This window comes from Eurosta solidaginis, chromosome 3 (genome assembly GCF_040869045.1).
Source record: "Eurosta solidaginis isolate ZX-2024a chromosome 3, ASM4086904v1, whole genome shotgun sequence".
Taxonomy (NCBI): Eukaryota; Metazoa; Arthropoda; class Insecta; order Diptera; family Tephritidae; genus Eurosta; species Eurosta solidaginis.
The window spans coordinates 11,250,919-11,268,367 of record NC_090321.1 but is presented as its reverse complement, the minus strand read 5'-3'; the positions used below and the strand labels follow the sequence as shown (position 1 = coordinate 11,268,367).

The 17,449-nt window shown below is 34.0% G+C and overlaps 1 protein-coding gene across 1 annotated transcript in view; it reads left to right on the top strand.

Moving 5' to 3' along the window:
- The first annotated feature begins 4,714 nt into the window (after positions 1 to 4,714).
- The window catches only part of ppk29 (pickpocket 29), a 57,125-nt gene continuing 44,390 nt past the window's right edge, over positions 4,715 to 17,449 (top strand). The window contains exons 1-2 of the mRNA XM_067770774.1: positions 4,715 to 5,008; positions 8,876 to 9,012. Of these exons, the coding sequence (XP_067626875.1) occupies positions 4,715 to 5,008; positions 8,876 to 9,012 (431 nt within the window). The remainder of the gene's footprint in view (positions 5,009 to 8,875; positions 9,013 to 17,449) is intronic.

The following is a 17,449-nucleotide window of genomic DNA, read 5'->3' as shown; positions in this document are numbered from 1 at the left end:
GAATAGTCCCTACACTGTAGCGTACACAGCAACTCAAGGCAAACATGTCACCTACATACATTTAAATTCATGCAAGTGCTCGAAAAGATGCATACACTGCTCTGTTGTTAGAAATAAAGAGCAAGAGCAAACAGGCGCAAATGAGTGATTTTATTACTGATGCAAAAAGTGGTTAGATATTCAGGTTTAAGTTGAAATGCGTTTCATTTTAGTGTTATGTTGATTGTAACATATCTGTACATTAAAGTTATAAATTGAAAATGGCGAAAAACTAAATTAAATTAAAGAAAATCAAATTAAAATAATAAAATAAAATAGAAATAAAATATTGGAAAATAAAATAAAATAAAAATGAAAATAAAAAACGTAAAATAAAATTTAAAAAAATGAAGTAAAATAAAATGAAATAAATTTGAGTTAAGTTGACCCATCTTGATAGTTATTTGATTTTTTTGAGTCGAAAAAGTCTTGGTCAAAAAATTGTCGTTGGTGAAAGTTTATGAGATCCCGGGGATACCCATAGCATTTTCATGACGAATAATGCATCCTTTTTATGTTTCGAAACAAAATAACTAAAAAAACACAAATTACTAAAATCCGGACTTTTATTTTATAAGTCCGAAAATAAGAGTTAAATCCGAACTTTTATATTTAAGTACAAATAAAAGTACGGCCCTATGGAACGGCTCATCCAAATGAAACGAATTTTTTACCAGTAAATTCTTCTATATGTCTACATTTGAAGCCTTTATGAAATTTCTTGAAAGTTTTTGTTGCTTATACCATTCACTTATACCTTGTCATGGAAAAGCCATAACCAACTCTCATAGTTTAAACTTGCGCCTATTTTTTGGCCATAAGGTTTGATTCAATTGAGATATTGCCTTGCAATCGAAAACTCAAAGATTCAACATCAACAATAAACTGATAATATAACAATAACTTGTCGCTGCCATACACAAAATGCCCGAAACTATTTGTTTCTGGCAAAGTTACCTATGTTGTGGTTTTACTTCAACTCCTGAGCGAGCTACAGTTAGGTCAGGTTGGAATGGACGGTCAATAACGACCTCACATAGACTGAATGTGTCCATAGTGTTTCCAGAGTTTGTTTGACGACCAAACGGAAGTACCCAATTTAGGTGCCAGGACTTGTGTTATACAATAACTCCTTGGCAAATACTAGAAGTTTTCTAGGACCTAGCTTAATAGATGTCTCGAAATCTCGCAGCTCTACCGCCGCTAACAGCTGGAGCCTTGACCTGGCGAGCGCAGGACGTGAGCACAGAACATGCTCAATCATTTCCTCCTGTAGCTCGCACTTCCTACATCTGCTGACTAGGCTTTTCTTATAAACACGTGACGCCAGAAGGCAATATCCAGTTAGCCTTAAGTCTTCTCGGATTAGAGTGTCAGCTGAGCAGAGCTCACAGAGTATATTAATTTTGTTCGCATAACGGTAATCCGTAACGGCATAAACTAATCGAGATAGATATAGACTTCTATATATCAAAATGATCTGGGCGAAAAAAGAAATTAATTTAGCCATGTCCGTCCGTCCGCCTGTCCGTAAACACGATAACTTGAGTAAATTTTGTGGTATCTCAATGAAATTTGGTATGTAAGTTCCTGGGCACTCATCTCAGATCAATATTTAAAATGAACGAAATCGGACTATAACCACGCCCACTTTTTCGATATCGAAAATCTCGAAAAACCGAAAAAGTGCGATAATTATTTACTAAAGACGGATAAAGCGATGAAACTTGGTGGGTGGGTTGACCTTATGACGCAGAATAGAAAATTAGTAAAATTTTGGACAATGGGCCTGGCACCGCCCACTTTTAAAAGAAGGTAATTTAAAAGTTTTGCAAGCTGTAATGTGGCAGTCGTTGAAGATATCATGATGAAATTTGGCAGGAACGTTACTCCTATTACTATATGTGTGCTAAATTAAAATTAGCAAAATCGGATGATAACACGGCCACGTTAAAAAAAAATTTTTTTTAAGTCAAATTTTAACAAAAAATTGAATATCTTTACAGTATATAAGTAAATTATGTCAACATTCAACTCCAGTAATGATATGGAGCAACAAAATACAAAAATAAAAGAAATTTTCAAATGGGCGTGGCTCCGCCCTTTTTCATTTAATTTGCCTAGAATACTTTTAATGCCATAACTCGAACAAAAATTTACCAATCCTTGTGAAATTTGGCCGGTAACTGTTTTCTGTGAAAATGGGCGAAATCGGTTGAAGCCGCGCCCAGTTTTTATACACAGTCGACCGTCTGTCCTTCCTCTTCGCCGTCAACACGATAACTTGATCAAAAATCGATATATCTTTACTAAACTTAGTTCACCTAATTATCTGAACTCACTTTATCTTGGTATTAAAAATGGGCGAAATCAGACTACGGCCACTTTTGCGATATCGAAGTTTTCGAAAAATTTTAAAATTGTCATAACTCTATACCAAATACAAAAAAAGGGATGAAAGATGGTGATTGGATTGGTTTTTTGATTCAAAATATAACTTTAGAAAAAACTTTGTAAAATGGGTGTGACACCTACCATATTAAGTAGAAGGCAATGAAAAAGTTCTGCAGGGCGAAATCAAAAGCCGTTGGAATCATGGCAGGAATACTGTTCGTGGTATTACATATATAAATAAATTAGCGGTACCCGACAGATGATGTTCTGGGTCACCCAGATCCCAGGTACAAACACATTCTAGAGTCACCCCTGGTCCACCTTTATGGCGATATCTCGAAAATGCGTCCACCTACAGAACTAAGGCCCACTCCCTTTTAAAATACTCATTGACACCTTTCATTTGATTCCTATATAGTACAGACAAATTCTAGAGTCACCCCTGGTCCATCTTTATGGCGATATCTCGAAAAGGCGTCCACCTACAGAACTAAGGCCCACTCCCTTTTAAAATACTCATTGACACCTTTCATTTGATTCCCATATCGTACAGACAAATTCTAGAGTCACCCCTGGTCCACCTTTATGGCGATATCTCGAAAAAGCGTCCATCTACTGAACTAAGGCCCACTCCCTTTTAAAATACTCATTGACACCTTTCGTTTGATTCCCATATCGTACAGACAAATTCTAGAGTCACCCCTGGTCCACCTTTATGGCGATATCTCGAAAAGGCGTCCACCTACAGAACTAAGGCCCACTCCCTTTTAAAATAACCCATTAACACCTTTCATTTGATTCCCATATCATACAAACACATTCTAGAGTCACCCCTGGCCCACCTTTATGGCGATATCACGAAAAGGCGTCCACCTACGGAACTAAGGCTCACTACCTTTTAAAATACTCATTAACACCTTTCATTTGATACCCATATCGTACAAACGCATTCTAGAGTCACCCCTGGTCCACCTTTATGGCGATATCTCGAAAAAGCGTCCACCTACAGAACTAAGGCCCACTCTCTTTTAAAATACTCATTAACACCTTTCATTTGATACCCATATCGTACAAACACATTCTAGAGTCACCCCTGGTCCACCTTAAGGCGATATCTCGAAAAGGTGTCCACCTACAGAGCTAAGGCCCACTCCCTTTTAAAATACCCATTAACACCTTTCATTTGATTCCCATATCGTACAAGCACATTCTAGAGTCACCCCTGTACCACCTTTATGGCGATATATCGAAAAGGCGCCCACCTACAGAACTAAGGCCCACTCCCTTTTAAAATACTCATTAACACCTTTCATTTTATTCCCATATCATGCAGACAAATTCTAGAGTCACCCCTGGTCCACCTTTATGGCGATATCTCGAAAAGGCGTCCACCTACAGAACTAAGGCCCACTCCCTTTTAAAATACTCATTAACACCTTTCATTTGATACCCATATCGTACAAACACATTATAGAGTAACCCCTGGTCCACCTTTATGGCGATATCTCGAAAAGGTGTCCACCTACAGAACTAAGGCCCACTCCATTTTAAAATACTCATTAATACCTTTCATTTGATTCCCATGTCATATAAACACATTCCAGGGTTATCCTTGGTTCATTTTCATTACATGGTGATTTACCTTTATTTTGTCTCCAAAGCTCTCAGCTGAGAATGCAATGTTCGTTTACACCCGAACTTAGACTTCCTTACTTGTTTACGGAGAGATTAGTGGTCACTCTAATGTAATTTGTACATACATATGTATGTATGTAGGTATGTGTACATGCAACATACCTTTACCTGACAAAGCAATGGATGGTTAATTTGTGATCTTTAACCCAAATATTTGACATGCAATACATTATTTAAAGGCATTAATTACTAGACTGCACACATAAACATTTTCAAATTAGGCATGGGAATGTAAATTAGCTATTTTGTTCTCGTACGCAGTGATTTAAAGCTTTATCCTGGTGAAACACGTTTTATCTGAGAATACAAAACTTAATGTACAGTGTTCCTTGACTGATACAGATAACTTTGTCTGATTTGATGTTTGATTAGCCGATTTCAGTAAAATGCCAATGCAATACAATCTTTCCAGTATAAAAAGAATCTTAAAATTTTATAGAAACGACAGGTGTTGTATAATTTAATTTTATTAAAAAAAAAAGGAATAAGTTGTTACATTCGTTTCTGTTGTGCAATGTGGTTACGATATTTATTTTTTTATTGCAGATTATTTTGGATTGTAGTAATAAGTATATCGTGTTGGTATATGTCCGCCATTTTTATTTTAATGTTAAAAAGATACTTCTTTGATTCGATTAGTATCGCTGTCGAAACTTCATTTTTGCACTGGAATATTACATTTCCGTCTGTGACCTTTTGTTTGTCGAAAAACCGTTCTAACGCCGAAGTAATCGAGTTTACGAAACAACATAATATTAATTACATCAAAAATATCCACAATTATTTATTTATCACGCCGATAAACATAAATACTAAAGATTATTATTGTAAAGGATTAAATTCAACATGTGGAGTTGATATTCATATTGCAAGGAAGATAGTAAGTATAACATTGTACTTGGGCTCTTCTTAACACTCGAACTCACTAGTCGAGTTCGGCATGCATATTTTGGAGGGTTGTCTATAGAGCGTACGATTTTTCGAACTTGTTTGAGAAGATATTTCTCGCGAGTCTCGCCTTCTCGCGAGATTCTCGAATCTCGAATTACTCGTAAGGCTCGCGAGGTTCTCGAATCTCGAAATACTCGTAATACTCACGAGCTTCCCGACATTCAATTTAATGGATTCATTGGCTGTTTTATATAGAGCTTACGATTTCTTCTGGAGCACAAGCGAAAATTTCCACAAAACCACAACTAAAAACACCGAAATGTATAGAATACTACCAATGCAGCGACTGAATTGAAATTCGAGAAGCTCGCGAGTATTACGAGTATTTCGAGATTCAAGAATCTCGCGAGAAGCCGTGTTCATTGTACAGGTTTACAAGTATGATATGTATGAGAGGGAAACAATTTCTTCCCCTTTCTAACACACGGCAGTTTGACACTTCGGTCAGTGTCAAACTAGCGTGGAACCCAGTGGAACCTGCGTGGAACATGAGTTTTGACACTGAACGAAGTGTCAAAATTACCGGGGTTGCTTCGTCGAAAGCGACACAGGGAGGCAAAAAAGGGATCGGAATATCAGATATGGGTTGCTGTGATGGTAAATTTTTTTGAACGAATTTAGTAGGAAATTTTAAGTGCACACATATGGGTCCTTCAGAAAATTACAAAAAATGCTTCAATTGAGGTATCTGAGGACGCGTAGTTATTTCAGAATTAAGAATACAAACACGTGAGTTAAGTTTTTCTACCCGTTCAAAAGTTCTCCGCGAAAAACAGTTTGAAACCGAGGTCGACTGCAATAACCCGTCCAAAAAAGCGGAAAGAAAAATTAATAGACGCGTTTTGTCCTGTTGTCAATAGTCCGAAGAGAAAAGGTATTCGAATTATTGGAAGCGAGGCCAAAACGCGTCTATTAATACCTCCCCCGACGGTTTTGGTCGTGTTTTAGCAATCGTCCCCGGTAATAAAGTATCACAATTTGTTAATTAAAATTGTCCAAAATATATGGTTATTAAAGAGAGATGTAATTAAGTGCTCGTTTGAAAGTAAATACATAAGTATATTTCTTTATAATATAAGAAAAAAAAATTTAAGCAGTTTTCGATAGCAGCTACTAAACTTTTTTTTGTCCTAAGAAGTACAACAGTGCCAAATAGCAGCCACAAAAAAACGAACAAGAACAAGCATTTTATCAGGTGAGCGTGGCTGTGTATGTGCGTGCTGCTACATATCCTACTTGTAGACCTGTACAATGGCCGTGTTCTCGATGTCTCGTTAAAAAAATAAAATATTGTGAACAAAATTATATGTATAATAAATGTGTTTTGAGTTAAATGTCATTGAAAAGCAATATAATAAAAAAAAATTCACAAGTAAAAAAAAAACAAGTGTATAAATACTGTCCATATATCAATTACGTTAATGTCGAGAAGCTCGCGAGATTTACGAGTACTTCGAGACACGAGAATCTAGCGAGAAGTCGAGTTCTCGATTTCTCGGGTCTCGAAAATCTCGCTCTTTTTGAAATATGAAAACGAAAATACTCACATCAACATCAAGATACGGAAACCAAAACGGTCTCGTCGAGCTTTGGATATCGAACTGAAGTATCAAGCGGACGAGCGTCGACTATCGAATTACGCAAAGTCACCCCCTAATTTCTATATATATAAGACTTAGGAGATTATTCCTTAAGGCCATGTGATACTATATGTGACCCGGCCTATGAAAAAGTGGCTTATAACTCAAAAAAAAAAGAAAACTACTAAGAAACTGAAGAAATGCATTGTTTATCTTTAACAGCTGTTTCTCGCAATTTTTTTTTTTGAGTCATAAGCCACCTTTTCATAGTCCGGGTCACATATGTTGCACTTAGGCTGGGTGCGAGTTCGCCTAAATTTTAGGTACCTAAACTAATATTCCACTGGAACTTTCAAGCACTGCAATAATTTAAAAGCTGTCTAAACTGTGCGAGTTGATTTGAAAACCTAAATTGTTTATTTCTGCTAAGAAAATAATAACAATACGGGAAATTTGGTATTTTTGATGCGTTTTCACACTTAAAAAGAACAGAGGTCTATTAGGGTCCGCGGTAGGTACCTATCCCAAGATTGCAGTTAAAGAAAATGCATTGTCTTCGTTTTAGGCTTTTTTTTCGGACGTAGTGGAGCACGTGCACAATGACCTTTTCCAAAATCTCAAATTCAATACTGTGATGTTGGTACGCGTCCAATAACTTCTTTAGGCCAATTAGTGTACTTGGCTGCCAAATATGTTCAGATTGCGGTCCATATTTGAGAAGGATCCAATTCTTGTGTCACCAACATCAGCTTGAACAAAATTGAGCTCACGATCACGTACATTCGATCGGACCTTAATCGCAGCAGGGATCATCGGTCTATGATCTATGATTTACTTATATACATTGAATGGACAAGAGCCATTTATTGCACATATGTACATTATTGAAAAATCAATATTTTTATTTTTGAAATTTGACATTTGAATTTAGGTTGAATAGTATGCTCATAAAAAATCTAAATTTTTTTTGCACTGCCTTACCGACAGTCCTGGATATCCTAATAGAAAGAAAAAAGGACTTACCTCAGGTATTCCCTTGAGTAAAGTAAAGAATCCTTCTATTCTTCCATTGCGACACCTTGCTGTTAAATAAGGCTGACAGCGATAATGGCTGTCAGGAATGGCCAGAGAATTGAATTGACAAATTGCCCAACTTATGCGCTATGAAACGGCTCCCAAAATAAAGTACGTAAAATGATATTTTCAACCTTTAAGTATGCAATGCTTGCTTTATTTAACACTTATCCTGCGCAAACGCACATTGCTGAACCGAAAGAAAGCTAGTAAAACCAACAAAACAGTTTGATGTTCCAGAATTAATAGCTATTTAGTAAAATTGATCGCATTATGGTTAATTAAACGGAGTTTTTGTCAAGAGGATAAACTTTTATGGTAATTTCAACAGAAGAAAAACTGCTGATCCAAGCTAACAATATTGACAGATTCTCAATCAAACTAATTTTTCTGTTAAAAGAGAAATCTCAGTTTCCATCAAATTCTTAACAAAGAAGTTTTTTACTGTATTTTTCTTATTTTTTTTTATTTTGTATTTATGGCAATTTGTGCCAAGTTTATTCTACAGCTACCATTATAAAAATTTACAGAAATATCGGTTGAATTGACCCGTGATTCGGTTGATTTTACCAGTTTTTTTTCTTTCAGTGTGGCATGCAGCGTTGCCAATTTGATACAATTCTTTCCTGTTTTCTACACCTTTACTTATTAAATTTTTAAAATATGTGCTCTTTCTTTTTGGGGATTGCCATTAACTCCCCTGGAATTATTTCACGTTACCAACATGATGTAATAATAAAGGTGAAGTCAACAACATAACCTCACTTTTTCGGTAGCTATATTTTCCAGTATTTACTTGTATTACAAAAGTATTAAATTTTGATTGCTTTATTTTTCGTACAAAATTCTCCAAAAAATTTGTTTTCTGTAAAAGTTTTTCTATATTCTTTTGGGAAACACAAAGTTCCGTTAATCTTTTTTGGCTTGGAATTCTGGTAGCGGCTTATATAGTTATAATATTTCTAAACGTATAGTAAAATGTACTCCGATCGTAGTAGAACTCAAAGGCAGTTCTGTATGATAGACAACCCTCTAAAATATGCATGCCGAACTTGTCAGAATAAGGGAAAACCTCAACGGGATGAGAACACCTGAATATTCCTTCTCTAATTATAAAAATTCAATTAATCTACTTCTTGCAGTTGCTTACACAATTTTGTGATGCGATTATGGCGAAAGTCACATACTTGGATGATGAATACAGAAACTGTGAAGAAATATTTAAATTTCATGAGCTTGAAATGGGATATTGTTTTGTTGCAAATAATATAATTGATTTGTAAGTATTTAACAAGACCGCTTTTTAAAGATTTTACAAAAATTTTAGTTTCTTATATAACTTATATATTTGAACATTGAATTTAATGACTGATATATTGTTGCAGTAGTATGTATTCACTCGGGGCACTATTCTTCCGAATAAGTTCTTACTGTTTCAGGTCACGCACATATATCAAGCCATAAATCATAAAAAATAAGTAAGGACGGGACTATCTCATACCTTTCATGAATGGATCTGAACAATAATCTGAGCGCTCCCAGCGGGTTAAGGGGCTTAGAATATACCCGCGACAGGTATGCTTATAGGTATAAAATACCAAGTTGATTTAAGGGGTTGTGTATCGCAACCCGTTCAAGGTGTTGCCAGCGTAAAATATAGCCTCTCCAACCCAATTGTCAACCTCACCTACCCGAGGCGAATCCTGTTACAGTAACAGCCGAGGCTCTGGCGACCCCAAGCTCCTCATGGTCTAGATAATCGGGCTGGTGCCTTAATGGTGCTTGTTACCGGAACGACCATCAACATCGATAACACTCCCCAAGGCCTTCGCTACAACATCAATAACAAAAATCATCTGAGGAAATTTTAAAAATTCGTAAAACATGAACAATCAGTTTTATGGGATATACAAATATACACAAATTTTTCAAAGAGCATTGTCTGCGCTATATTTAAACATCTCGTATAATTATTCTGGAGTCATCCAGTAATGTTCACGAAACGTGGCCGAAGAATGGTCCAAGTATGTACGATACAATTCCATCCCCTTTAAAATATTATCGAACTCCGTCAATCCTTTACACACGGCCAAAGGTGTCAATTAGCTGGCATCCTCCACCCTACCCCCCCCCCCCCCCACCTACCACTACCTTAACTAACTAGGTTCCCTAAAATTGAAAAATGTCGACGCTTGATCATTTTTGGGTTTTCTTATCAAAATTTTGGGTTTTCCCGAAAATTTTAATACTTACCGGAATCGGAAATTCGGATACCATTTTTAATACATACCATTCCAGAATTTCAATATCTATATCTAGTATTAATTCTTAAAATGAATGAATTCATTTATGCTTTTCGAACACCGAGTTCATAGACTCAGCACAACTCTCGCTCCCGAGTCCGACACATCGCCTAATGCGTTTTTGTCATCCTTGTGTTGCGACTCAGTCTCCCCTTATCATCGTCCTTATTACAATTAGATTTTAAGTCCGACAAGGCGGGCTCAGCGGTCCAGTATTCTATACGGGGAAAGAATCGTCCCCCACAGCAGCGCCCCTTACTGTGGTAAGGCCATCAATACTTCCCTAGGTGGCTATCCCGATCCGTTCGAATACAGCCGTATTTATCCCCCGGCTGCAAATCGTTCAATAGGCACGATCCGCATAACAGTTTTTGATCACCGACATCCAGCCGCCCTCCTATGAGGCCTATGAGGCGAAACGGCGTAGATGCCAGTCCTAAACCGCTCCGCCTCATAGTCGAGCGCTATGGAGTTCAGCCAAGCCCTCACACAAACGACAAGGTGCCTACCTTAGTGAGGGCACAACAACTTAACTCAGTCATGAATATGGCATTCAGATCATCTCCACCATTTTTTTACAATACGTGAATTATGACCGGAGCTACAGCTTCGGAATCGTGGTGAAAAACTAAGTCTGAAAAGGGCGGAGCCAATTTAATTGTTTAAACTTTGAATCGCAACAGCGACCCAAATGTTAGTCCAAATAAAATATTTGAACGAGTTGGCTTCATTAATATCCTATCGGTCCAAAGTTTCAGCAACTGCTCGAGCAACTCAGCGTAGACCACAAAAAAGTACTTAAGCCTAGACCTGTGGAGAATTTCATGATGTTAATCCTCGAACTGAGCGCGAAACTCGAGCAAGGCATTAGAACCGAGTTATTTGCGAAGTACTAAATTCTGCGACCCAGGGTATAAAGCATCTCAAGACGCGCACATGCTACTTATCATCCCTTTTAATATAATTAACATAATGCCGCGGTCAAACCCTTAAATGGGTGGAGTAATTTTAATTTTCTTAATGAATCCATTTTGAATAAAAATTTTCTTCAGTGTATAACAATTTTGACTAATTTATTAGTGTAAATTTGTTTTTTTCTTTATACTGAAGTGGGTTCATCATATGAAAGAGCTTTTGCTTTGTACTTTCATAAGAAAATCAAAAACTTCCATATGAATTTTAATTACATATGTATATGTGAGGGCAGAGAAGATGCTTTGAATTTTTTTCAAAACAGCCAAATGTTTTCTTTGTGCCCATTTCCTGAAATCTAGAAGTTTCTACTTATTTGTTATTTACACAATCCACTAATGTATAAATAGCGCCCACAAAATCGTCTAGATTCTTAACTCCATTAGGCACTCAATAAAGCAATAATAATTTTCTGTGTTTATTCATTAAAAATATAAACATTGTACACATATCACATAGCCTTTCTCAATTCAATAGCACAATTAAACTGTGCAAATATCTAAATTAATCACAACGAAATGTTGTTTTCAAAACAGCCAAATGTTTTCTTTGTGCCCATTTCCTGAAATCTAGAAGTTTCTACCTATTTTTTATTTACACAATCCACTAATGTTTAAATAACGCCCTCAAAATCGTCTAGATTCTTAACTCCATTAGGCACTCAACAGAGCAATAATAATTTTCTGTGTTTATTCATTAAAAATAGAAACATTGTACACATATCACATAGCCTTTCTCAATTCAATAGCACAATTAAACTGTGCAAATATCTAAATTAATCACAACGAAATGTTGTTTTCAAAACAGCCAAATGTTTCCTTTGTGCCCATTTCCTGAAATCTAGAAGTTTGTACTTATTTTTTATTTACACAATCCACTAATGTTTAAATAACGCCCACAAAATCGTCTAGATTCTTAACTCCATTAGGCACTCAATAAAGCAATAATAATTTTCTGTGTTTATTCATTAAAAATATAAACATTGTACACATATCACATAGCCTTTCTCAATTCAATAGCACAATTAAACTGTGCAAATATCTAAATTAATCACAACGAAATGTTGTTTTCAAAACAGCCAAATGTTTTCTTTGTGCCCATTTCCTGAAATCTAGAAGTTTCTACTTATTTGTTATTACACAATCCACTAATGTATAAATAGCGCCCACAAAATCGTCTAGATTCTTAACTCCATTAGGCACTCAATAAAGCAATAATAATTTTCTGTGTTTATTCATTAAAAATATAAACATTGTACACATATCACATAGCCTTTCTCAATTCAATAGCACAATTAAACTGTGCAAATATCTAAATTAATCACAACGAAATGTTGTTTTCAAAACAGCCAAATGTTTTCTTTGTGCCCATTTCCTGAAATCTAGAAGTTTCTACTTATTTTTTATTTACACAATCCACTAATGTTTAAATAACGCCCTCAAAATCGTCTAGATTCTTAACTCCATTAGGCACTCAACAGAGCAATAATAATTTTCTGTGTTTATTCATTAAAAATAGAAACATTGTACACATATCACATAGCCTTTCTCAATTCAATAGCACAATTAAACTGTGCAAATATCTAAATTAATCACAACGAAATGTTGTTTTCAAAACAGCCAAATGTTTTCATTGTGCCCATTTCCTGAAATCTAGAAGTTTGTACTTATTTTTTATTTACACAATCCACTAATGTTTATATAACGCCCACAAAATCGTCTAGATTCTTAACTCCATTAGGCACTCAATAAAGCAATAATAATTTTCTGTGTTTATTCATTAAAAATATAAACATTGTACACATATCACATAGCCTTTCTCAATTCAATAGCACAATTAAACTGTGCAAATATCTAAATTAATCACAACGAAATGTTGTTTTCAAAACAGCCAAATGTTTTCTTTGTGCCCATTTCTTGAAATCTAGAAGTTTCTACTTATTTCTTATTTACACAATCCACTAATGTATAAATAGCGCCCACAAAATCGTCTAGATTCTTAACTCCATTAGGCAATCAATAAAGCAATAATAATTTTCTGTGTTTATTCATTAAAAATACAAACATTGTACACATATCACATATCCTTTCTCAATTCAATAGCACAATTAAACTGTGCAAATATCTAAATTAATCAGAACGAAATGTTGTTTTCAAAACAGCCAAATGTTTTCTTTGTGCCCATTTCCTGAAATCTAGAAGTTTGTACTTATTTTTTATTTACACAATCCACTAATGTTTAAATAACGCCCACAAAATCGTCTAGATTCTTAACTCCATTAGGCACTCAATAAAGCAATAATAATTTTCTGTGTTTATTAATTAAAAATATAAACATTGTAAACATATCACATAGCCTTTCTCAATTCAATAGCACAATTAAACTGTGCAAATATCTAAATTAATCACAACGAAATGTTGTTTTCAAAACAGCCAAATGTTTTCTTTGTATACTTATTGTGTACTGTGCAAATATCAAAATTAATCACAACGAAATGTTGTTTTCAAAACAGCCAAATGTTTTCTTTGTGCCCATTTCCTGAAATCTAGAAGTTTGTACTTATTTTTTATTTACACAATCCACTAATGTTTAAATAACGCCCACAAAATCGTCTAGATTCTTAACTCCATTAGGCACTCAATAAAGCAATAATAATTTTCTGTGTTTATTAATTAAAAATATAAACATTGTACACATATCACATAGCCTTTCTCAATTCAATAGCACAATTAAACTGTGCAAATATCTAAATTAATCACAACGAAATGTTGTTTTCAAAACAGCCAAATGTTTTCTTTGTGCCCATTTCCTGAAATCTAGAAGTTTCTACTTATTTTTTATTTACACAATCCACTAATGTTTAAATAACGCCCACAAAATCGTCTAGATTCTTAACTCCATTAGACACTCAACAGAGCAATAATAATTTTCTGTGTTTATTCATTAAAAATATAAACATTGTACACATATCACATAGCCTTTCTCAATTCAATAGCACAATTAAACTGTGTAAATATCTAAATTAATCACAACGAAGTGTTGTTTTCAAAACAGCCAAATGTTTTCTTTGTGCCCATTTCCTGAAATCTAGAAGTTTGTACTTATTTTTTATTTACACAATCCACTAATGTTTAAATAACGCCCACAAAATCGTCTAGATTCTTAACTCCATTAGACACTCAACAGAGCAATAATAATTTTCTGTGTTTATTCATTAAAAATATAAACATTGTACACATATCACATAGCCTTTCTCAATTCAATAGCACAATTAAACTGTGTAAATATCTAAATTAATCACAACGAAGTGTTGTTTTCAAAACAGCCAAATGTTTTCTTTGTGCCCATTTCCTGAAATCTAGAAGTTTGTACTTATTTTTTATTTACACAATCCACTAATGTTTAAATAACGCCCACAAAATCGTCTAGATTCTTAACTCCATTAGGCACTCAATAAAGCAATAATAATTTTCTGTGTTTATTCATTAAAAATATAAACATTGTGCACATATCATATAGCCTTTCTCAATTCAATAGCACAATTAAACTGTGCAAATATCTAAATTAATCACAACGAAATGTTGTTTTCAAAACAGCCAAATGTTTTCTTTGTGCCCATTTCCTGAAATCTAGAAGTTTCTACTTATTTGTTATTTACACAAACCACTAATGTATAAATAGCGCCCACAAAATCGTCTAGATTCTTAACTCCATTAGGCACTCAATAAAGCAATAATAATTTTCTGTGTTTATTCATTAAAAATACAAACATTGTACACATATCACATATCCTTTCTCAATTCAATAGCACAATTAAACTGTGCAAATATCTAAATTAATCACAACGAAATGTTGTTTTCAAAACAGCCAAATGTTTTCTTTGTGCCCATTTCCTGAAATCTAGAAGTTTGTACTTATTTTTTATTCACACAATCCACTAATGTTTAAATAACGCCCACAATATCGTCTAGATTCTTAACTCCATTAGGCACTCAATAAAGCAATAATAATTTTCTGTGTTTATAAATTAAAAATATAAACATTGTACACATATCACATAGCCTTTCTCAATTCAATAGCACAATTAAACTGTGCAAATATCTAAATTAATCACAACGAAATGTTGTTTTCAAAACAGCCAAATGTTTTCTTTGTGCCCATTTCCTGAAATCTAGAAGTTTGTACTTATTTTTTATTTACACAATCCACTAATGTTTAAATAACGCCCACAAAATCGTCTAGATTCTTAACTCCATTAGGCACTCAATAAAGCAATAATAATTTTCTGTGTTTATTCATTAAAAATATAAACATTGTGCACATATCATATAGCCTTTCTCAATTCAATAGCACAATTAAACTGTGCAAATATCTAAATTAATCACAACGAAATGTTGTTTTCAAAACAGACAAATGTTTTCTTTGTGCCCATTTCCTGAGATCTAGAAGTTTATACTTATTTGTTATTTACACAATCCACTAATGTATAAATAGCGCCCACAAAATCGTCTAGATTCTTAACTCCATTAAGCACTCAATAAAGCAATAATAATTTTCTGTGTTTATTCATTAAAAATACAAACATTGTACACATATCACATAGCCTTTCTCAATTCAATAGCACAATTAAACTGTGCAAATATCTAAATTAATCATAACGAAATGTTGTTTTCAAAACAGCCAAATGTTTTCTTTGTGCCCATTTCCTGAAATCTAGAAGTTTGTACTTATTTTTATTTACACAATCCACTAATGTTTAAATAACGCCCACAAAATCGTCTAGATTCTTAACTCCATTAGGCACTCAACAAAGCAATAATAATTTTCTGTGTTTATTCATGAAAAATATAAACATTGTACACATATCACATAGCCTTTCTCAATTCAATAGCACAATTAAACTGTGCAAATATCGAAACTAATCACAATGAAATGTTGTGTTCAAAACAGCCAAATGTTTTCTTTGTGCCCATTTCCTGAAATCTAGAAGTTTCTACTTATTTTTTATTTACACAATCCACTAATGTCTAAATAATGTCCACAAAATCGTCTAGATTCTTAAATCCATTAGGCATTCAATAAAGCAATAATAATTGTCTGTGTTTATTCATTAAAAATATAAACATTGTACACATATCACATAGCCTTTCTCAATTCAATAGCACAATTAAACTGTGCAAATATCGAAACTAATCACAACGAAATGTTGTGTTCAAAACAGCCAAATCTTTTCTTTGTGCCCATTTCCTGAAATCCAGAAGTTTATACTTATTTTTTATTTACACAATCCAATAATGTCTAAATAATGTCCCCAAAATCGTCTAGATTCTTAAATCCATTAGGCACTCAATAAAGCAATAATAATTGTCTGTGTTTATTCATTAAAAATATAAACATTGTACACATATCACATAGCCTTTCTCAATTCAATAGCACAATTAAACTGTGCAAATATCGAAACTAATCACAACGAAATGTTGTGTTCAAAACAGCCAAATGTTTTCTTTGTGCCCATTTCCTGAAATCTAGAAGTTTGTACTTATTTTTTATTTACGCAATCCACTAATGTTTAAATAACGCTCACAAAATCGTCTAGATTCTTAACTCCATTAGGCACTCAACAAAGCAATAATAATTTTCTGTGCTTATTCATTAAAAATATAAACATTGTACACATATCACATAGCCTTTCTCAATTCAATAGCACAAATAAACTGTGCAAATATCGAAACTAATCACAACGAAATGTTGTGTTCAAAACAGCCAAATGTTTTCTTTGTGCCCATTTCCTGAAATCTAGAAGTTTCTACTTATTTTTTATTTACACAATCCACTAATGTCTAAATAATGTCCACAAAATCGTCTAGATTCTTAAATCCATTAGGCATTCAATAAAGCAATAATAATTTTCTGTGCTTATTCATTAAAAATACAAACATTGTACACATATAACATAGCCTTTCTCAATTCAGTAGCCCAATTAAACTGTGCAAATATCTAAATTAATCACAACGAAATGTTGTTTTCAAAGCAGCCAAATGTTTTCTTTGTGCCCATTTCCTGAAATCTCGAAGTTTGTACTTATTTTTTATTTACACAATCCACTAATGTTTAAATAACGCCCACAAAATTGTCTAGATTCTTAAATCCATTAGGCATTCAATAAAGCAATAATAATTGTCTGTGTTTATTCGTTAAAAATATAAACATTGTACACATATCACATAGCCTTTCTCAATTCAATAGCACAATTAAACTGTGCAAATATCGAAAGTAATCACAACGAAATGTTGTGTTCAATCTTGTGTATCTTCCAACTCTTTTACTGCCACCTCTGGGGTACCCCAAGGGAGCATCTTAGGTCCTCTTCTTTTCATTTTCAATGATATAGGAAATTGTTTTGTGTCATCGGAGTTCTTACTTTACGCTGATGACTTAAAA